This window comes from Pantherophis guttatus, chromosome 8 (assembly GCF_059756535.1).
Source record: "Pantherophis guttatus breed Tessera chromosome 8, ASM5975653v1, whole genome shotgun sequence".
NCBI classification, from domain to species: domain Eukaryota; kingdom Metazoa; phylum Chordata; class Lepidosauria; order Squamata; family Colubridae; genus Pantherophis; species Pantherophis guttatus.
This window is the reverse complement of record NC_142070.1, coordinates 10200554-10224000: the sequence shown is the minus strand read 5'-3', so window position 1 is coordinate 10224000 and position 23447 is coordinate 10200554. Positions and strand designations below refer to the sequence as shown.

The 23447-nt window shown below is 43.6% G+C and overlaps 1 protein-coding gene across 1 annotated transcript in view; it reads left to right on the top strand.

Annotated features, from left to right (window-relative positions):
* Window positions 1–23447, top strand: part of ANTXR2 (ANTXR cell adhesion molecule 2) — a 181415-nt gene that overhangs the window by 8594 nt on the left and 149374 nt on the right. The window contains exons 2-7 of the mRNA XM_060687005.2: window positions 3612–3683; window positions 6554–6625; window positions 15200–15281; window positions 19296–19397; window positions 20078–20146; window positions 21503–21583. Coding sequence (XP_060542988.1) covers window positions 3612–3683; window positions 6554–6625; window positions 15200–15281; window positions 19296–19397; window positions 20078–20146; window positions 21503–21583 — 478 coding nt within the window. The remainder of the gene's footprint in view (window positions 1–3611; window positions 3684–6553; window positions 6626–15199; window positions 15282–19295; window positions 19398–20077; window positions 20147–21502; window positions 21584–23447) is intronic.

The window sequence follows — 23447 nt, the reverse complement described above, 5'->3', positions numbered from 1 at the left end:
CAGGAGAAGCCTGTTCCTAGTGCACGCATGCGCAGAGCTGCCAGAAGGCAAGAGCAGCTAAAGCAAAAAGGACGACTCAGGAGTAAGGCCAGGAGATGATTGGCCCCTCCCATAAGGCTTAAAAGAGCAGCAAAGGCTCTTGGGCTCTTTGTAGGAAAACAACATTGCTACATTTGTTTTTAGTCAGTGTCTCTTGTTTCTGAACTTCATGGGGCTTTGCCAAGAAAAGCCTTTGGCAGGGTGCCAAAGTAGACAAAGGTTTGTGATAAGTCTGAAGGACTTTTTCTGAAGGACTTGTTTTGGAATTAATTTGGACTAATTACTTCATTCCCAGCTGTTATAATAAAATAGGGTTGTTTAAAACTGATTGTGTCTTTTATGCCTAAGGGAGCCTAGGTCACAACAGTGTCAATCATTTTAGGGGGGAGAGAAATCAGACTGGGGAAATCTCCCTTGGGGTTGTTTTTAACCTTAGTTCACACTTCCTCTTTAACATCCACATGAAACCGCTGGGAGTGATTTGGTTCTGGGTGAGGCCTCATCAATTCCTTAATACAGGGGTGGGCAACTATGGCCCTTTAATGACTTCTGGACTTCAATTCCCAGAATTCCTGAGCCAGCCATGCTAGCTCAGGAATTCTGGGGATTGAAGTCAACAAGTCATAAAAGGGCCATAGTTTCCCACCTCTGCCTTAATGACATTCTAAAATGATAGAATTATAGACTTGGATGGGATGATGAAGATTATATAGTCCAGCCCCCTGCCATATATTCAGGAAAACTAATCAAACCATTCTTAGACAGCCTCTTCTTAAAAAAGAAACTTTTGAGGTGGAGAACCCAACCTCCGTTGGCAGACTGATCCGCTGTTGTATACATCTTACCATCAAAAAGGTTTCCATTTAAATCAGAGGTGTCAAACTTTGGCAACTTTAAGACTTGTGGGACTTCAACTCCCAGAAGTCCTCAGCCGGCCACTTCAACTTCCAAAATGGCCCCATTCCCCAGCCAGCCATGCTGGCTGAAGAATTCTGGGAGTTGAAGTCCTCAAATCTTAAAAGTTGCCAAGGACGATTTAAACAAAATTTAGGTGAGTATAATTTATACTCATTATTTTGGGTCCTGTTTTTTTTTTTGTGGACATGGAGCAATAGTTCTTGTGACCACAATCCTTATAGCTTCTCTTTATGTAATTTATGTCTCCTTACCTCTTCTTTCAGTGGTGGATTTCAATTTTTTTTACTACCGGTTCTGTGGGTGTGGCTTGGTGGGTGTGGCATGGCTTGGTGGGCGTGGCATGGGAAGGATACTGTAAAATCTCCATTCCCACCCCACTCCAGGGGAAGGATACTGTAAAATCTCCATTCCTTCCCCACTCCGAGGGAAGGGTTACTGCAAAATCCCCATTTCCTCCCGATCAGCTGGGACTCGGGAGGCAGAGAATAGATGGGAGCAGGGCCAGTCAGAATGTTTACTACCGGTTCTCCAAACTACTCATAATTTCCACTACCGGTTCTCCAGAACTGGTCAGAACCTGCTGAAACCCACCTCTGTTTTCTTTCCTTCAGAATCCCGTTCTAATAATAATAATAACCTTTATTGTCATTGCACAACATATGTACAATGAGATTGGTGGAGCTCCCTCAGTCCACCTCCCCCCAATGCAATACAACTCATAGTGAAGACAGAAAATCCCTAATCCAATAAATCATATTAACAAAACACCCAATCGTATTGCATCAATGTGAACATATTACACATTGCGCTGGCCCTGCAAGTCCATCGTAGTACATAGTTATGAAGTTATTTCTCATTCAGGAGTCCGACAGCCCACAGATAAATTCCTTCCTCTTGCACTGTAATCCCAATCTTTACTGTCTTCCTCTGCAGCCTCTTTAATCTGTCAATATTCTTCTGAAAAAGCAGTGCTCCAAATAAGGTGTGATCCTACCTGTGTGATAAATAACGATAAATAATGACTTCTTGCATCTTTGATACCATCTTTGGTTTGAATCAATGATGGTATCAAAGCTCATAACTAGGTTAGCCTGACCCACATGGCTAACTCATATTCAACTTGCTGTCAGTGACTCAAGTCCATCTTAGATGCTTCCAAGTCATGAACCCCCATTTTGTATGTGTCTTCCACATTCGTTTCTTGCTAATGTAATGTCATATTTCTCCATGTTTTGTTCCTCCCAATTCAGTTTTCCAAGTGTTGAGCAAACCTCTCAGTCTTGTGTCATCATAACATTTTATTAAGCAGCTCATTAATTCCATCATCTAGATCAGTAGTTACAAAGCTCTGACCACAAGACCCATCTCTGCCTAACCCCATAGGTTGCTGATGTCCAGCTTGTTGATGTAGGATCGTAAGTGGTGAAACTCTGAATTCAGTAGGGTTCTGATACTATCATTGTAATTTTGTTTTCATTTGGGGAGGTGTTCATTTATTACTTCAGATATTAAATATTATAGATATTTGATGGTTACCAATCACTTTCAACTGAGGAGAACTAGTATAAATCTCTACATAGTACAATTAGATAATATAATTAGTTTTGATCACTACACTATAAAAAAGATATTGAGACTCTAGAAAAAGTGCAGAGAAGAGCAACCAAGATGATTAGGGGACTGGAAGCTAAAACATACAATGAACGGTTGCAGGAACTGGGCGCGGCTAGTCTAGTGAAGAGAAGGACCAGGGGAGAGATGATAGCAGTCTTCCAATATTTGAGGGGCTGCCACAAAGAGGAGGGGGGTCAACCTGTGTTCCAAAGCACCTGAAGGCCAGACAAGGAATAATGGATGGAAACGGATCAAAGAGAGATTCAACCTAGAAATAAGGAGAAATTTTCTGACAGTGAGAACAATCAACCAATGGAACAGAAGTTGCCTTCAGAAGTTGTGGGAGCTTCATCCCTGGAGGCTTTCAAGAAGAGACTGGATGGCCATCTGTTAGAAATGGTGTAGAGTCTCCTGCTTGGGCGGGGGGTTGGTCTAGATGACCTATAAGGTCCCTTCCAACTCTATTAATCCGTTAATAATAATGCAGGTAGTCCTTGACTTACAACCATAATTGAGCCTAAAATTACAGTTGTAAGTTGTGCCGGTCATTAAGCAGGTCATCATGTGATCATAACTGATTTTATGACATTTTTGCAGCAGCCTTTAAGTGAATCACCATGGTTGTTAAATGGATACTGCGGTTGTTAAGCAAACACAGCAGTTGTTCAGTGAATTCATTGTCTATAATGAGTGTTTTGTACCGGCAACCAGAAATAAACACCAGTTTCTAGCAAATAGTCATAAATTGAGCTCACAGGACTGCTTTAAATGCAGGCTGGTTATTGAATACCCAAAATGTGATCAGTGACCTCAAGGGGTGTGTGTGTGTGTGTCCGTGTGTCCTGTAACTTGGAAGTAGCCTTGATGAGGTCTGTTGTAACTTCAACCCATCGTTTAATGACTGGCCATAAGTGGGAAACTACCTGTAGCAGGCAAGTCTGAATCCTTCATGAAAACAGTGTTCCAAAGAAGTATTTTAAGAAATTTGACTATTTATTGGCACTTAATGAACATTCATTTTTGGATTTTTTTTTTTCTAGATCAGGGAGCGTAACAACACACTGGTCAGAAATTGTTGAATTTGTGAAGCAGCTGACAGAAAGATTTGTGAGGTAAGTTGTCAAACGAGTTAGAAAGAACCATATTTCCTTTTTTTCTGGTAACTATTTTCTTTTTTTAATTTCCTGTTTTCCCTGGAGACCATGAATAGTTTCATAGATTGCAAATGAGTTCGAAACTAGATCTGGCTTGTTCTTAACAACATAAGAACGCCTGTTTTGTTGGGTCAAGTTGAAAAAGAAGCTAGAACATGTTTAGATCAGATTTCCAACACTTGCTAAGAATATCTCTAGAAATGGCCATTAAGAGTGGTGTTTGAGCCTGCATGACAGGATACCAGGTACAATTCTGACCAAAATGACTGTTGTAAAGCAAAAAAATGAAGGGGCAGGAAAAGATTTAAAATATATTAAGATAAAAAAAAAAAAACCACAACTATTTATCAGAATGTAAAAAGGAGTTGTTTTAAATCAGTCCTGCGGTGAAGAAGAAGAACAAAAACAGGAAATAACATTTTTGGTCCTTTAGTTTTTCTTCCCTCTGTTTCTTCTCTTTTTCATTATACAATCACACCTTTTCGTGCATTTTCAAGGAAAGCAGTTGTGGGACACCACTGAGTTTTCTGACTTTTTCCCAAGGATGTTACACAGATGTACCCAACATCTGCTTTAATAATGGCAGCATGATTTTGATCATGGTATTCCTCAGACAAGAACAAGATTATTTTAAAAGTTATAGACGACACTCGAGTCTAGTTAAACACAGGACTCTCTGAGTCCTGGAAGCAATTGCATAGACATCACCGCACTTAATTGTTTCCTATGGAAAATGCAGTACAGTTAGGCAATTGTGTTTGGCCAGCTGGTGGAAGAGGAATCTTAATTGCAACGCATCTTATCTTCGTAGGGCAGAAAACAAGGCCTCTATAGAATAAGGAAAGAAATCTGATTGGTTTTTCCTTTCCTGGGACAATGTAAATTAATAAAAAGAGTCATTGACAGAGGTCACGGGATCTGGAATTTCAGTTACTGGCAACAGAGATGCTTCTTCCTTCCAAAAATGATTTGATTGCCCATTCCTGAGACTTTTGGTCACTCTTGATTTCGACAAGAACTCCACCCTTTTTATTTCTGAACTGACTGGAACAAAAACGATTTGGTGGAATCGTTCTGAACAGCTTTTGAGATTTTTGTCCTTGTTTCCCCCACTCCTTCTTTCTCCAGGGGGGAAAAAAAGGAGGAAGGTTTCCAGGGTTCCACTGAAATGCTGTTCAGTGCAGCATATGGTAAAAATTCTGAGCAGGTTTCATTATAAGAATTAGATCACTCCAGTAAGGGTTGTACATCTGTTCTCCATTTTTTTTTTCTCCTTTTCTGGGCCTGAACGACGAAGGCCTGAAGTTACAACATAACACACGTTCGGTTTCTTTTCAAGAGCTTCAAACGTGCAGAGAGGATATTTTAAAAAAATTAATAATAGGAACGTATGCTTATGAATTTCTCCCAGAATGGGATTCCGTGATGGTGGGATTAAAAAAAAAAAAATCCAAACATACAAAAGGGTAAAAAAAAGAAAAGAAAAAGTATTTGGCAATGATGGGATCTATCTTTAGACAAAGAAAAATCGACTGAGGAAAATGCTTGAGATGGCTCCCTCGGATTAAATAATAACTAGCGGAGACAAAACAGCCCACTTTGTATGATAACAGTCTCTCCTTCATTTTTCGTGACAACTTGTGAGACGGATGCTTGACGTGGTCTTTCTGGACCTTCCTGGGCTGTAAAATGACCCTACACCAGGGGTGTCAAACTCGATTTCATTGAGGGCCGCATCGGGGTTGTAAGTGACCTCAGGGGGGCGTGGTGGGTGTGGCGGGCATGGGCGTGGCCATCTGAACATTGCTCATGTCAGGGGGACGCCTGTGGTGGCCTGGGAGGGACTGGAGGAATCTGTTGTCTCCAGTGGAGGAAGGCGAAACCTGGGCCACGCCTCCCGCCCCCCTGAGGTCAACCACAACCCTGATGTGTTCCTCAATGAAATCGAGTTTGACACCCCTGTCCTTAAGATTCCTGCTGCTGTGCTCACTCTCCTTTGCCAGGTTGCTCATGGTATGTGTGAGAGCAGTGGTGGGATTCAGCCGGTTCGGGCAAACTGGTAATTAAATTGCTGGCTGACCCCTCCCCTCCCGCTCCTTCCAGGAGTCCCCAAGCACCCATTGTGGCTCCCAGTTAAGTGCAGGGAGGCCTACTAGGCCCAAAACTGGGCACGGGGCGGTGTGGCACCCCCCCCCCGCGACCCATTTTCACTCCCAGGAGGCTTGAGGGAGGCCTCCTAAACCCAAAACATTATAACACTGGTGTGTGTGGCGCGTCCCCTCCGCGGCCCGTTTTTGCTCCCAGGGGGAGTGCAGGAGGCCGAGTGCTGCCTGTCACACCCCTGGCCATGGCCACCATGGCCACGCCCACCCTATGGGCCAAAAATGAACAGAGAGAACACTATGGTCTAAACTCCTAAAAGGGAAAGCAACAGCTTAATTACAGAGAACTGTGGTTGGTTTGATCCAGAATGTGAATTGAGCAAAATCAAGCAGATCCAATATAAGAGAATATCTGTAATGCAGAACTGAACTGTGCAGCCTCTTTGTTCTCTGAGCTGTTTGCTTACAGACATTTCACTACCCAACTAGGTAACATCATCAGTTGAATATTGAAATGTCTGCAAGCAAATGACCAAGCTCAGAGAGCACCAAATCGAGCAGTATATATACTGCTTTCAGGACAGGTGAAATATAGAATTGCCGACCGACATGTTCTGTCTCGGATACTAGATAATGGTCTGTGTGATCAAATTAAAGGCTCCTTGAAATGTTCTGGCTTACATGGCTGAATTTAATGGTTTTCTTTCTCTTTCTCATCTTCAAAAGCCCTCGGATGAGAATATCCTTCATCGTGTTTTCCATGCAAGCAACTGTGATTCTGCCACTAACCCAAGATAGGTAAGTAAATGTCGACATTGCCCGTTTTTAAATGCTATCAAATCCTCTTTTTTTTTTAAGCCACAGAACTGTGAACCTCTTCGGCAATTAGAATTACACAGTTGCAATGATTGGATAAGTACAGGGATGGGCTTCAAAAATTTTAGCAAGGGGTTCTCTGCCCCGTTGCTGGGTGGGCGTGGCCATGGTGGGTGTGGCCTAGTCGGCTTCCTGCACCACGGCAGGTCTGTGTGTATTTCCCCCTCCCCCCTCCGGGCTCCGGAGACTAGAGTAAGGGAATGCTACGATGGTTGTAAGTGTGAAAAACGGTCATAAAAACTCATGTTTTCAGTGCTGTTGTAACTTGGAACTGTCACTAAACAAAAGGTTGTAAGTCAAGGACTATTTGTGTGTGTGTGTGTGTGTGTGTATATATATATATATATATACACAATATATATATATATATACAGAGGAGATATATATATACTGTATATCATCTGGCCTAGAATAATATATATTTCATAATAATATAAATTTCACGCTGCCCATGCTAAAGCTTCCATTGTGACACCCATAGGATTTCAAAACATTCTTACCAAGATTAACATTCTTACTAAAGTAACACAATTGTAAATTTAACAGTAACAGAGTTGGAAGGGACCTTGGAGGTCATCTAGTCCAACCCCCTGCTTCACGCAGGAGACCTATACTAGGGATTCGAACCACCGAACTGCCAACCTTTCTGATTGACAAGCTCAGTGTTTTAGCCACTGAGCCACCTAGCCAGGCTTATCATATACCGTGTATATGCTGTGTTTCCCTGAAAAAAAGACCCTTATATTTATAAAAAATACATTAAAAAATATTATATTTTTGAACCCTGAAATAAGCACTTGGTCTTATTATTTTGGGGCGTGTGGAGCAAAACGGGGATCCTCTTGCCGTCTTACCTGCTTTCCAGCTCTGTCTCCCTAACCCTAACCAGAGGAAATGGCGGGGACCAGCTGCGCATGTGTTTAAATATTTTCAGGGAGGGCTTATTTTCAGGGGAAGGTTTATTTTGGGGGGAGGTCTTATTTTCGGGAAAACACTGTACTTGCATAGAAGCCCATCTGTGGATAAGCTGACCCTTGAATTTTTAACCAAATACCATGAAAAACAAACCCACGGACAAACAAACTTGCATTTCTCATGGTTTGTTTGGTTAAAAAATTGAGGGTCTGCTTATCTGCTGGTGGGCTTACACAGGAAATGTGAGCATCACTGTATATATTCTTGGACAGGTTCATCCACTAATAAATCGAACCTGATTGTTCGGATGGAGTTTGACACCTGACATTCTCAGCTGATGTGGTGGAATGTAGTCTGGATTCCCAGGAGGGAGGGGCTGCATTCGAGAGGATCGAAGACTTAGATAGTTTGGTCAGGAGAAAGGAAGTTAAGAGGGCTCCTCCCTAGCAATTCTCAGAGAATATCTAGGGTGATGTAGATAGTTACCCTTGGTTTGGCAAGATTTCTGTCTGTAGGTGAAGAACAATAAAGAAAACTGCTCTGAACCAACCCCATGTGTCTTTCTTGATTCTTGGGGCCTGGTATCTTGCCAGGGAGTGTACTGATAGCCCTGAACTTACGTCTACAATTGAGCCCCAAATTTTGGTTGCTAAGCAAGGCACTTGTTAAGTGAGTCATGCACCAATTTACAATTAACAATACTTAGAATAGAATAACAAAGTTGGAAGGGACCTTGGAGAGAATAGAATAGAATAGAATAGAATAGAATAGAATAGAATAGAATAGAATAGAATAGAATAGAATAGAATAGGAATAATAGGAATAATAGGAATAATAGGAATAATAGGAATAGGACAGATTTGGAAGGGACCTTGGAGGTCTTCTAGTCCAACCCTCTGCTTAGGCAGGAAACCCTACACCACTTCAGACAAATGGTTATCCAATCTCTTCTTAAAAACTCCCAGTGTTGGAAGTTCTGGAGACAAGTTGTTCTACTGATTCATTGTTCTAACTGTAAGGAAATTCCTCCTTAGTTCTATGTTGCTTCTCTCCTTGATTAGTTTCCACCCATTGCTTCTTGTCCTGCCCTCAGGTGCTTTGGAGAACAGCTTGACTCCCTCTTCTTTGTGGCAGCCCCTGAGATATCGGAGCACTGCTATCATGTCACCCCTAGTCCTTCTTTTCAGTATGTTTTTTCCCCCATAGTTGTTATCTGAATCACTACAGTTGTTAAGTGAATTATGCATTTAAGTGAATCTGGCTTCCCCCCCTTGACTTGGCTTGACAAAATCTCACTAGAAATGTTGCAAATGACAAACCCAGAATCCCAGGATGCAGCAACCATTGTACAGTAAATGCATGCTGGTTGCCAAGCACACAAAGTTTGATCATGTGACTGTAGGGATGCTGTAAGGACATAAGTCTGAGAATTGGTCATAAGTCACTTTTTTCAGTGCATTATAACTTTGAACGATCGTTAAATGAATTATTGTAAATTTAGTTTTAATTCAGCATATTTAGTTTTAATTCAGTGGACAGTAAAGCACGAAAATTTAATTTTTTTCCCTTGACTCCATCCATTGCTTTTTGGAGTGCAGATGCTGATGTGTGACTCAAACTTCAAATTCAATCTTTGATTAAAAAAAAAATAAACCCCCCAAATCCAAAATGGCCACATTTTGAGTCTGCTTTCTCACTTCATTCTAGTGGCTTGTTATTAAAAGTGCCATGGTGGCCCAGTGGTTAGAATGCAGTATTACAGACTGGCCAGGCATTTGATCCTGACTGGCTCAAGGTTGACTCAACCTTCCATCCTTCCAAGGTCTGGCAAAATGAGGACCCAGATTGTTGGGGGCAATAGGCTGATATTTGTAAACCACTTAGAGAGCTCTGTAAAGCAGTATGGAGTGGTAAAGGTAAAGATAAAGGTTTCCCTCACGCATGTGCTAGTCGTTCCTGACTCTAGGGGGCAGTGCTCATCTCTGTTTCAAAGCCAGCGCTGTCCAAAGACGTCTCCGTGGTCATGTGGCCAGCAGGACTAAACGCCAAAGGTGCACAGAACGCTGTTACCTTCCCACCAAAGGTGGTCCCTATTTTTCTACTTGCATTTTTTGCGTGCTTTTGAACTGCTAGGTTGGCAGAAGCTGGGACAAGTAATGGGAGCTCACCCCGTTACGCGGCACTAGGGATTTGAACCGGTGAACTGCCGACCTTTCGATCAACAAGCTCAGCGTCTTAGCCGCTGAGCCACCATGTGGTATATAAGTATACAAGTGCTATTTCTATAGTTAGCCAAATTTTGGGGAGCATTTTGAGAACTCTGTTATGCCTTCTAGATCAGGGGTCCCCAAGCCCTAGTCCATGGACCGGCAGTGGGTCGCGACATGCCAGAAACTGGGTTACGCAAACAACTGAAGCCTGTTGTGGCCTGTTGGCCACCAGTCCCTCCAGCAGTCAAATCAGAGGAGGAGAAGGCATGGGACTCAGGATCACCATCAAGGCAACCTGAGAGCTCCGAGGGGGAAGAGGGAATGGAGCTGGCAGAGAGAGAGACAGAGGCGGAGCCTGGGCTGTCCGTCAGCCTTCAGATGGAGAGTCAACAGTCCCCAGGTCTGGAGGTGGCTGATGAAGAAGAGGAGGAACAGCTGGGCCCAGTGCCTGATGCGCGGATGCGCAGAAGGCAGGGGAGAGGAGAGCAGTGGAAATCTGTGGGCCGGTCCTTGGGCAGAAAAACCACCTCTGCTAGCGAAGCCCCACCCTAGCTCTGGGGATAAAAGGCAGGGGGCTGAAATGAATAGGTGTGGCAGACAACTATTCATCTCCCTGCCGGATAGACTTCTTAGCCTGCGGTGAGCGAAACTTTTTGCCGGGGCTGCTGGCGCTCCTAATAAAGGAATCTTTGAGTTACCTTCAGAGGGTTTGTCGTGTTTGGGGAGCTGGGTCAGAACCAAGCCCCATTTGCGGGATGCTGACAGTACGCGAAATCACGCCCCCTCCGGTCTGCGGAAAAAAACTCTCTCCACAGAACCGGTCCCTGGTGCCGAAAAGGTTTTGGGGGTGGGGGGGTGGGGGGTGGGCAACTCCTCTAGATGCTGAGTCACGTAGAAGCGTTCACGGGAGATGCTAATGTATTAATTGGGAGAGAGCCACGTGCCTTCTTCTCCAATCTGACATCAAGAAAGAAGGACTTGGCGCCACAAGCATTAAGTAGGGCTTTGGAAGGAAGACAACCAGCGTGATAACTGTGAGGGATAAAAATGTGCCTTTGCTGAAAGACAGAGGTGTGAGAAGCTTCTGCATATGTTCCACCGAGATGTTCTATTTGTAACTGTGAAGCCGTCTCCAAGTTGCCATCAACGGATTGTCTTCCTTTTGCTTTGGTCTCGAATTCTAAATGGGTTGCAGAAGAAACCTTTCCAGATTTCGTTCGGTTATTTCAAGGTAGTCGGGCTCTTCAGAAGTTGGGTGTTTTGCATTTGCTGTAGCAAACCATCACCTATTCCACTGTGCAAATGTCTGCTTTTGTTGTTTAAATATGTTTCGATGTGTACACAATGACTTCCAGCGACAGAGAAAGGATTCAGAAGTGAGTGAGGTTTTTTTTGGGGAGGGCGAAAAGCTTTGTGTTCAGGAAAGAATCAAGAAAGGGAACCAAAGAAAAAGGGACAATGAAGAAAAAGAAATAATAAGAGAGATATGGGGGGGGGGGGGTGTGGAGATACAAAACAGAAAGAAGACCACCAAGAAACATTGTTTAAAAAAGAGGATATATTTATGTGTTTATTTATTTATTGTATTTATTGATTGGTTCGATTTATATGCCGCCCTTCTCCGGAGACTCAGGACGGCTTACAATGCGTTAAGCAATAGCCTTCATACTTTTTGTATATACCTGCTTAGTAGGGCTTTCGGCCCCCCCTAAGCAGTGTTCTTTTTTTATACAAAGTCAGCTTATTGCCCCCACAATCCGGGTCCTCCATTTTACCTACCTCGGAAGGATGGAAGGCTGAGTCAACCTTGAGCCTGGTGAGATTTGAATTCGCAGTAATTGCAGGCAGCTGGTGCTATTTAACAGCACTTTAGTCTGCTGCGCCACCAAGGATCTTGATGTTGTATGTTATGTGTTTGTCATATTGTGTTGTAATAAAATATTAAAAATTAAAAAAAAAAGAAAAGGGTAGGTGAAGAAACATACATGGTGGCATCACAATAGCAACTCTGTGCCGTACAAACTTGTGTTCAGTGTTAAGACGTTGCAACACACGGTTTCATCATTTTTATTTTCGCCAATGCCGTTTGGACTGGATGTCTGCAACAGGAAATCATGTATTTCATTATATTTTACTGTGTTCTGTTAAAGATGTGTTTCCACCAATTGCAATATACATTTTAGCTTCCTCTAGACCAGGGGTGCCAAACTCAATTTCATTGAGGGCCACATCAGGGCTGTGGTTTACCTTGGGGGGCTGACTGGTTGGGTGTGGCTGATTGGGTGGGTCATTCAAAGTCATTCAAAGTAAAGAGCTATTTTCTAGAATATTTTCAGTTTTCTCCTTCCATTTGCAAGTTTTAATCCAGCCCCTTCATCTTGTTTTTCCCAGTTCCCCAACGAAACACATTTTCACTTGCTAGAAGGAAGTAGGAATTGACTGTGTTTATTGAGCATCTGGTCTATTGATCGTCTCTCTTCTTTTTATTTTGAATATATTGAAATAAGTTCTTTTTATTTACATTTGGCGTCTCACCCCATATCATTCTCAGCTTTAGCTTTCTTGCTTGAGTCTTTAGTTCTGATCTAAAGTTAGCTTTGATCTACCTGTGAGTATGTTTTTTGGGGCCTCTCGTTTTTTCCACCTTGTTTCTTCTTTAAAAGGACCGTTTCTGCTGAAGAAGAATCCAAACGCCTTCTGCAAAATATGTCTCTTTCCTCATTAGTCTTTTTAGATTTAGAGAATCTTAACAATCATACATTTCTACACTTGTATCTCAAAGTAAGAAAAAATCATAAGAGAAATAACCAATGTTTGCAGTTCAAAACACAGTTAGTGTTCACGATCAGCCTAGAAGTTCAGTTTAGGAGGAACAGTCTTGGCATTAAGAGAACTGATGTAGATGAGTGAAAAGAACATATTAGGAAGGAAAGTCTCTATGTGCCTAGTGTTCCAGAAAATATGGGTGTTGCAAAATTGAACTTTATTGGTTGGTTTAAAATAAGATAAGCAACTTTTATTTTTCTTCTACTCTTTTTTCATTTCCTAACCCTCACCACCACTACCACCACTTCCTCCTCTTCCTCTCCCTGTCCCCCTCCTCCTTCCTTCGTGTCCCTCTCCTCTTCCTCCTACTGCTCCTCTTCCTCCTGCTCCTCTTCTCCATGTTCCTCTCCTCCTCCCTTCCCTGTCCCTCTCCTCTTCCTCCTGCTCCTCCTCTCCATGTCCCTGTCCCCCTCCTCCTCCCTTCCCTGTCCCTCTCCTCCCTTCCCTGTCCCTCTCCTCCTCCACTCCCTGCCCCCCTCCTCCTCCCTTCCCTGTCCTCCTTCTCCTCTCCCTATCTCTCCTCCTCCTCTCTTCCTTGTCCCTCTGCTCCTCCTGCTCTCCCTCCTTTCCCTGTCCCTCTCCTCCTCCTCTCCCTGTCCTCCCCCTCCTCCTCTCCCTGTCTCTCTTCTTCTCCTCTTCTCTTCCTTGTCCCTCTCCTCCTCCTTCTCCTCCTCCTTTCCCTCTCCTCCTCCTGCTCCTCCTGTTCCAGAGTATTACAACCCAGATGGTAATTGCCTCTTTTTTTTTTTTTTTTAACCATGGAATCCACTGTGTTTTCTTTTTTGTACTCATTGGGCTCCACAGCTGAAGTAAGGGCTGCAGGTGTCAAAAAGTGCGGGGAGGTCTCGGTTCTATGCTGGATAAATAAAACTGAACTGATTGTACAAGAGCTATTTTCTGCATTGCAAAATCTGGTTTGGAAAAAAAAAAAGAAAAAAAAAGAAAGCAACCCTGGAACTTGATTTGTCATTTGTTTCTTGGCAGCAGAACTGCCAGAGCCTGCGGACAGTCTGCCAGACATCCCCTGGCAACCAGAGAGCGTCTGCTTGGTAATCTGCATTCGTACATAATCAGTTTCAGGTTGTTTTCAATAGACGCCGAGTGTAAAATATTTTGGATTAAACAGATTGCATTGACTTTATGTAACTTGTTCAGCTGCCATCTATAGCGCACAGCATGTCTTCGGTGGCAACCAGAACTGGTAGTACAGATTTAAATGGCTTGTTGAAGAGGGTTTCCCCCTCCCCTCTAGTCTGCTTTTTCAATTGTGGGTGAGAGGGATGAAATGGAGAGCGATTCAGAAATGGGAAGTCCGCAGGTTTCTCTACGTCTTACTTATTTATTAAATTTCTATGCTGCTTACAACGAGATAAAAATGACAGTATAAGCCATTGAAAAGATAAAACATTAGTGTTAAAATTAACATGGATAGCTAAGGAAGGAAGAAGTAGAAGAAGAGCAGGCAGAGCTGGGGGTGGGTGGAGTTAAACATGTTATCATCTTAGAGTCTATGCGTTTCCACAAAGGGTCCAAGTCAGTGGTGGGTTCCTCCTGGTTCGGGCCGGTTCCCCCGAGCCAGTAGCGGTGATGATATGACGTCACCGAACTGGTTCTGCCCCCCCGCGCTCCCCCACCTCCCGCGCCCCCCCACCTCCGGCGCCTCCCCACCCCCCCACATTATTCTTACCTTTTATTTGGCCCCACCTCCAATCTATTGCTGCCTCCTGAGTCCCAGCTGATGACTAGAGGGAAAAAAAACTGTTTAAACTCTTCAAAGGGCCACCCTACAGCTGATCAGTGTTAAAAGAAAACAAATGAGTAGACCAGTGCCTGCAAAAATACATGAATAGATCAGTGCCTGCAAAAATAAATGGGTAGACCAGTGCCTGCAAAAATACATGAGTAGATCAGTGCCTGCAAAAAATAAATGGGTAGATCGGTACAGCTCTGCAAGCAGTTAAAAGCCTGGTAGACCAGTACCTCTGCTAAATCCTAAATAATTGTCACATGACCATCAAGCCATGCCCACAAAATAAGCCACGCCCACAGAACTGGTAGTAAAAATTTTAGAACCCACCCCTGAAGAGGAGGTCAACCCAGTGGTGGGATTTAGCCAGTTTTGGAAAACTGGTAATTAAATTGCTGGCTGGCCCCACCCCTCCCTGCCCCGCCCCTTTCAGGAGTACAATCCTTCTAGAATTCTGTTGACCCTTATCTGATGCCAATTTAGAATTGAACTTTAATTGACTAGATCCTTCCGAATACTCTTGAGCAATGAATCCTCTGAACTAGAATTTAACACGGCCTGATTATTCGCACCTGATACTTTATAGGCCAAATTCACCATGGGCAATGTATCTGTTTAGGTGTAGCCATAGAAAGCAAGACATTTTAAGATTCTGGGGTAAAATATTTTTCACCAGGGGAAAACTGCATTTACAAATCTGTTGTCTCTAAAGATCTGCCAAGCTACTAGGAACTGAGTTAACTCCAGTAATTTGGGTGTCTTTAATAAACCTTTTCACGATTTCCCCCTTATTTTTAGGCAACAAATTCAGAGAGGCATTGAAGATTTACAGAACGTTAAGCCAGGAGGTGAAACATATATGCACGAAGGATTACAAAAAGTAAGTTCTTTGCATTTTCTGTAATTGGAGATGCAATTGCTGTTTGAGAACTTTCAACCTTTTGAATTTTTTTTTTTTGCATTTTTTTTTAAGAAAATTGGTATTATTTCTAACATGCTTCATTCCTGAAGAATTCTGGGCAGCATACAGGATGCTGATGCTGATGTTGCTCTGAAAAACTTTTTGGCAAATAATGCAAATACACACATGGATAAACACACAAAGAACTGTGACTCATAGAGCAGAAAGACAGAGTTGAGTCTAGAGTCCTCTAGTCTAACCCCTTGCTCAAGCAGGAAACCCTATACCAGCGATGGCTAACCTTTTTTGCCATTGCGTGTCAAAAGCAAGGGAAGCGTGGGAGGGTTGCCCGCGCGTGTGCCCATACCTATAATTCTATGCACCCCAACCCCCGCGCATGCACGCACGACACGCCTGCGCTCCCCCCCCACTTTTCGCACGTGATGACCCGGTTGGCCCGTTTTTCGCCCTCCCCAGGCTCCAGAGACTTTCTAGGAGCCTGGGGAGGGCGAAAACGGCCTTCCCCACCCCCTGGAGGCCCTCCGGAGGCTGGAAATGGCCCGTTTCATGACTTTTGGTGGGCCCAGAAGGCCTGAAAATCAGCTGTCCAGCACGCACATGTGCACCGGAGCTGAGCTCGCGTGCCCACCGATATAGCTCCACGTGCCACGCGTGCCATAGGTTCGCCATCACTGCCCTATACTATTTCAGACAAATGGCTGTCCAATCTCTTCTTAAAAACTTCCAGTGTTGGAGCATTCACAACTTCTGGAGGCAAGTTGTTCCACTGATTCATTGTTCTAACTGTCAGGAAATGTCTCCTTAGTTCTAGGTTGCTTCTCTCCTTGATTAGTTTCCACCTGTTGCTTCTTGTCCTGCCCTCAGGTGCTTTGGGGAATAGCTTGACTCTCTCTTCTTTATGGCAGCCCCTGAGATATTAGAACACTGCTATCATGTCTCCCCTAGTCCTTCTTTTCATTAAACTAGACATACCCAGTTCCTGCAACCGTTCTTCCTATGTTTTAGCCTCCAGTCCCCTAATCATCTTTGTTGCTCTTCTCTGCACTCTTTCCAGAGTCTCAACATCCTTTTTATAGCATGGTGACCAAAACTGGGTCTAAGAGCTAAGCTAGCAATGGAAGATAAAATTATGATGTAATGTCTTTTTGGAGGAGACATCTTCCACCAGGGCACTTAAAACTAAGAGGAAAGTAAAATGATCACTCTTATGAATGGAAGGAAGTTTTCATGGCTAACTGAAGTAAAAGCAAATGCTTTCTCTAAACGGATTGTGGTGTTAGCGATGGGTGGGACAACCACTTCATTAAAAGGGTTCAATCCAATATCGTAATGGGCTGTAAAAATAACCTTGAGGAATGGAAGGAAGAACCACAACCCGGACAAGGGTTAGATAAAAGAAATTTGAGTCCCTGGCAGAAATGCAATTTGAGAACCGTCCCTGGTTTTCACAGAGATACAGTGAAGGAGGAGGGAAAGCACATTCTGTTATTGTAATCCTATAATAAAAGTAATACAAGTAGTCCTTGATTTACAGCCATTTAATGGTGACAGTTTAGAGTTACAACGGCACTGAAAAGGTTAAGAAAAAATTTCCTGCCTGTGAGAACAATTAATCAGTGGAACGATTTGCCTCCAGAAGTTGTGAATGCTCCAACACTGGAGGTTTTTAAGAAGAGATTGGGCAGCCATTTGTCTGAAATGGCATAGGGCAGTGATGGCTAACTTTTTTGGCGTTGTGTGCCAAAAGCGGGGAGGGGGGGTGTTGCGCGTGTGTGCCCACACCCATAATTCAATGCACCCTGCTCCCCCTGTGCTCCCCCCGCTTGGTACGTGATGGCCTGGTGGGCCCAGTAGGCCCGTTTTTCGCCCTCCCCAGGCTCCAGAGCCTTTCTAGGAGCCTGGGGAGGGCGAAAACAGCCTTCCCCAGCCCACCGGATGGTCCTCCGGAGGCCAGAAACAGCCTGTTTCCTGACTTCCAGTAGGCCCAGAAGGTCCAAAAATCAGCTGGCCAGTGTGTGCATGCGCATCAGAGATGAGCTAGGGCAGTGATGGCTAACCTTTTTGCTGTCACGTGCCAAAAGTGGGGGGAGCACAGGGGGGTTGCGCCCGTGCGTGCCCACACCCATAATTCAATGTGCCCTGCCCCCTACTCATGTACACGTGACTCCCCCGTGCAACCCCCGCTTTTGGCATGCAATGGTCCGGTGGGCCTGGTAGACCTGTTTTTCGCCCTCCCCAGGCTCCAGAGGCTTTCTTGGAGCCTGGGAAGGGTGAAAACTGCCTCCCCCCCCCAGGAGGCCCTCCGGAAGCTCGAAACGACCCGTTTCCCGACTTCTGGTGGGCCCAGAAGGCCCGAAAATCAGCTGGCCGGTGCGCACATCTGCGCTGGAGCTGAGCTAGGGCAATGCTCGCGTGCCCACAGATATGGCTTCTCATGCCACCTGTGGCATCCGTGCCATAGGTTTGCCATCACGGAGCTAGGGCAATGCTCGCATACCCACTGATATGGCTCCACATGCCACCTGTGGCATGTGTGCCATAGGTTCGCCATCATGGGCATAGCGTTTCCTGCCTGGGTGGGGGGTTGGGCTACAAGACCTCTAAGGTCCCTTCCAACTCTGCTGTTCATTTCTGACAAGCAATGTTGCTAAGCAAGACAGTTGTTAAGTTAGTTTTTCCTTATTTTACAGCCTTTCTGGCCACATTTGTAAAGTGAATCACTGCAGTTGTGAAGTTTAGTAACATGGTTGTTAAGTGAGTCTGGCTTCCCCATTGACTTTGCTTATCAGAAAGCCACAAAGGATAATCACATGTCCCTGGGACACTGCAACCATTATAGTTATGTATAAATACTTTTATTTCTACCTGGAAACCGATTCTGGACTTTGTGCTCGAGGTAGAAAAAAAAATGAAACTTTGATTTTGGGTTTTACTGGTTAGATATATTTGTTGTTATAGAAATGGCTAGTCTAAACTATTATGTAAAAGTAAAAAGTTGAGGTTTGATGTTAATGCCTTATTCTTTTGCACCAAAGGAAGTCGGAAGTCAATGTATTTCTTTCTTTTTTCCCTTTTTTCCCTCCCTTTTCCTTTCCCTTTCCCTTCCCTATTTTTCCTACTGTTTGCTTTTGTGTTTTCTTTGTATATGACAACATAAACTAATAAAATTACTTTAAAAACCCATTATAATTATGAGTCATTTGCAAAGCGTTGTAAATTTGATGAGGTTGCCACAGTGGTTGTAAGTGTGAAAAATATCATGAGTCACTTTTTTCAGTGCCGTTGTAACTTCCAACCAGTGGTGAAATCTAAAATTTGTTACTACCGGTTCTGTGGGCGTGGCTTGGTGTGTGTGTGTGGGGTAATGTGACTGGGTGGGCGTGGCCAATTTTTTTTTTTACTTTTAAAACCATTTTTTCTACATCTTCTTCAGCGAAGAGGTTGTAAAAAAATGCTTTTAAAAGGCTCTGACGATCCAAGCTGAGTTGCCTGATCCTCGGAGGCATTTAAAAGAAAAAAAGCCTCTGCAGATCAGGCAACTCAGCTGGGATCGTCAGAGCCTTTTGAAAGCATTTTTTCAAACCTCTTCAGAAAAGCAACCTTTTCTGAAGAGGTTGTAGAAAAAATGCTTTTAAAAGCCTTTGACGATCCTAGCTGAGCCATGCGATCATCAGAGGCTTTTTTTTTTTACTTTTAAAAGCATTTTTTCTACAACCTCTTCGGGCAAAAAAAGTTTTAAAAAAAAGCCTCCGATGATTGTGTGGCTCAGCTGGGCATGGGGGGGGGGCAGGTTCTGTAAGTTGTAAGTTGAGAACTACCTGTATATCTTTCACGCTGACATTAAATGTCAAAATTTGGGTGCACCTTGATCAAGTCTTAACTCCTTATGATTCGCTATTTCTGCCCTCTATTTCTTGCTCTTCTCCACTTCCAAATGCAATTGTAAGAGCACAAATTCTTTTGTTTTTCCAGGCAAATGATCAGATTGCAAAAGCAAAAGAGTCCAGCAGTGTCATCATTGCCTTGACAGATGGAAAGTTGGAAGGCTTGATCCCACTGTATGCAAAAAAAGAGGTGAGGGTTGAAGTGCAACAGGACTTTTTATTTTATTTTTTATTTAAAATTTTATACTGCCCTTCTCCCGAAGGACTCAGGGCGGTGCACAGCCAACACTAAAACACACATATACAAAATTTAAAAACAATTTAAAATATATTAAATAATTTGGCCCCAGTCTTATTAAAAAACTAAAACAACCATTTAAAATTCATGTTTAGTCCAGCCCAGCTTGTTGAAACAATAAGGTCTTGAGGGCACGGCGAAAGGCGCGTAGGTCAGGGATCATCCGTATCTCCGGGGGCAATTTATTCCAGAGGGCAGGTGCCCCCACAGAGAAGGTTCTCCCCCTGGGGGTCGCCAGTCGACATTGTTTGACTGACGGCACCCTGAGGAGTCCCTCTCTGTGGGAATGTATTGGCCGGTGGGAGGCTATCGGTAGCAGAAGGCGATCTCGTAAGTACCCAGGTCCTAAGCCATGGAGCGCTTTAAAGATGGTAACCAACACCTTGAATCACACCCGGAAGACCACCGGGAGCCAGTGCAGCTCGCGCAGGAGAGGTGTTACATGGGTGCGTCGTGTCGAAATGTTGAACTCAACTTCCTGTTGAGTTCAACATTTCCATATGCATGTTATTTTGGAGGGCAAAAGTAGACATAACTCTTTTTCCCCCCCTTCTTTGTTTTCTCTGCTACAGGCAGATAATGCCAGGTCCATGGGAGCTAGAGTTTACTGCGTTGGAGTCCTCAATTTTAATCAAGACCAGGTAGGGCCCTCCGTCTTAAAAAAATTGAGAGTCTGCGTATCAAAATGAAAAAAATAAATAAAGGCAAAGGTGCTTTCTTATTTGAGAAATTTCTTTGGATGAGGAGACCCAAACTCATTGGTAGCCTCACATTGCAATGAACAAGGACTTGCTTTCAATTTCACAACTACTATGATTGTTGGCCGAGCAGGGACAAAAATAGCCAGAGAAATGATTGAAGCCTGGGAAACGGGCCCCTTGACAGTCAATAGGCATGCTGAATTATCACCAGCCTATCAGATACTTAGGAGCGGAGGGTGCAGGGGCACAAGGAAACAATACACAATGATGTAGTAGGCAGTCATTAACATCCTAATTAAAAACTAAAAACTATACACAACCAGGGGTGGGCTTCAAAAATTTTGGCCATTAAAACACTCTGCCAGCTCCATTCAGTTGCCCAGACTTCACCCCGCAAGGGATTATGGGGGTCGTTCAATGAAGATGATGGCTTAAAATGGGTGGAAAATCCTACCATCATTGTTTTGTGAATTGCTGCTAAATTTCAGAGGTATAATTTATTGGGGGGGGGGGGTGTTCCAGGATATACACTCAGCTCCACTCACAAAGCTAAGAGGCACGTAGCTTGTGACCTGCAACTACCCTGTTTCCCCGAAAATAAGCCTCCCCCTGAAAATAAACCCTCCCCAAAAATATTTAAACGCAGAGTTGGAAATCAGGTAAGACGACAAGAGGAGCCCCATCTTGCTCCACGCGCCCCAAAATAATAAGACCTCCCCGAAAATAAGGCCAAGCGCTTATTTTGGGGTTCAAAAAAATATAAGACAGGGTCTTATTTTCGGGGAAACACGGTAGCCCATCCCTCTGTTATGCATTCAGTGTGTAATATGTAGTTTGACCCTTAGCCTGAAGCTCCTGTTTCTGCTAAATTGGATCATTTACTCTGGGTTCAAGATTATTTCGTTTGGTTGGCTGCTCTCTCTGATGCCTTGCATCATACTCTGAATGGACTTGGAGAGAAACAAGGATAGCATAATGGTTAGTTTGGTTTCAGAGAAAAGAACCAAGCAGATTCAGTGAAAGCCATTCCGTAAATGAAACTGCTCCTTGTTTTTCTTTGGTGACCTTTCATAGCTGGGAATCTTCCTTGGGTTTCGTTGTGTTTAGATTGTTTTGCTGCGGGAATAAGAAAAATTACCACTAGTAAACAGGATTTTGTCTATACCTGTGGTTCTCTCGAAGCCATGTATTTCCCCGCCCTGAATCTTGGCTAAATCTTGCGCGTGCATGTCTTGTCTATCTGTGTCTAAAGGTTGGTAGCGCAAATCTCTGTTGTATTTGTGCTCACTTCCCTAGCTTGAAAGCATTGCTGATTCAAAGGATCAAGTCTTCCCAGTAAGAGAAGGATTTCAAGCTCTCCGAGGGATAATTAATTCGGTGAGTATTTGAAAAAAAGTGCATCTTGTTTAATTTGCTAAGTTTGTTTATTTTATTTTTTAAAGACATTTTTTTTGCAGCTATTTCATTTTTTTTTTTTATCTTAACGATGGGTTTCCCTGGCATTTCTTAGCTCCAGTGCTTTCTTCTGGAATGGGCTGATTTTGAACAAATTAGAATTGCTTTGTTGCACGAGCAAACATCTAGAGCAGGGATGGCAAACCTTTTTGCCATTGTGTGCCAAAAGCGGGAGGAGTATGGGGATGGGTGGGTGTCGCAGGCACACTTGCCCATACCCATGATGCAATGCTCCCCCGCACGCCCTGCCTCCACGCGCATGCGTGTGTAACCCCCCCATGCTGCCCCAACCCCTGCAGATACACCCATGCTCCCTGTACATGCACACACGACTCCCCCTGCCCCATTTTGGGCCTAGCAGGCCTCCCTGAAGCCTCCGGAGGCCAAAAACAGCCCATTTTTGGACTTCCGGTAGGGCCGTTTTTTGCTCTCCCATTGCTTCTTGTCCTGCCCTCAGGTGCTTTGGAGAATAGCTTGACTCCCTCTTCTTTGTGGCAACCCCTGAGATATTGGAAGACTGCTATCATGTCTCCCCTAGTTCTTCTTTTCATCAAACTAGACATACCCAGTTCCTGCAACCGTTCTTCATATGTTTTAGTCTCCAGTCCCCTAAAGTTCAGAGGAATTGTTCAGTATTGAATTGGTGCCACATAACAGGGGTTGGACTTTAATTGTTTGTGGCAATGTAATGATTCTAAGCTTATGATGCACTTAACTCTGCCCCCTAGCTCTGTTTGTTCTTCTCCTATAGATCTCCATTCACAGGAAGGGAGCTGAGATAGATTCATATTTTTGAGCAAGTTAGTATGAGAAGATATATGATCCTGTGCATGGTATTTCCCTTGGAGAGCTTCACATGTTTCTATTTTAGGGAATTTATTCTGGAACGTAAATATACTGGCAGGGTTTGATTCCTAAAAAGGATCGGCTTGCTTAATGGTTTCTGTATAGATAAATTGCGTCTTTAAATTGCACTAGGAAGAACTGTATTGATCGAGTTCCTTTCCTTAAAGAAAACTGCGGTGTGAAAGCTTTGTGAAACCGTTTAACTCTGCATATTTATTTCTGTAGTAAAATAAATACACAATTCTTCATTAAGGAAAGATATATGCTGCAGCAAATGTAAATGCATTAAATTTGAATGAGAATTTTTGGGCAATATTTGCTAATGAATTTGTTTTGGGTTGTTCATTGTGGATTAAAGGGTTTGAGTCAAATGTTTATAGCTGCCAGTTCAGCTGGTACATCAAAACATGCTTTTAACACCAGCTGCGAGCCAGGAATTGCTGCTATGCAGATAGTCCTTGACTAACAACTGTTTGTTTAGTGACGGTTTGAAGTTGCAACAATACTGAGAAAAAAAAAAGAGTGACATATGACCGTTTTTCACACTTAACGACCGTTGCAGCATCCCCATGGTCATGTGACCAAAATTTGGGTGTTTGGCAACTGGCATGTATTTGTGACTGTTCCTGGGTCACATGATCACCATTTGTAACCTTCCCAACAATCAAAAGTCTAATGGGAAAAGCGAGATTCACTTAACAACCACATGATTCACTTAACAATTTTAGTGATTCATTTAACGACTGTGGTAGAAAAGTTGTAAAATGGGGCATAACTCACTTCAAACCTGCCTTGTTTAGCAATAGAAATGTCGGGCTCAATTGTGTTCGTAAGTTGAGGCCTACCTATACTTAATGCGATTTTCCTCAGAAGAGGAAAACACTGTTAAGAATAGGTAGGCCTTGACTTACGAACACAATTGAGCCCGAATTAAATCTTA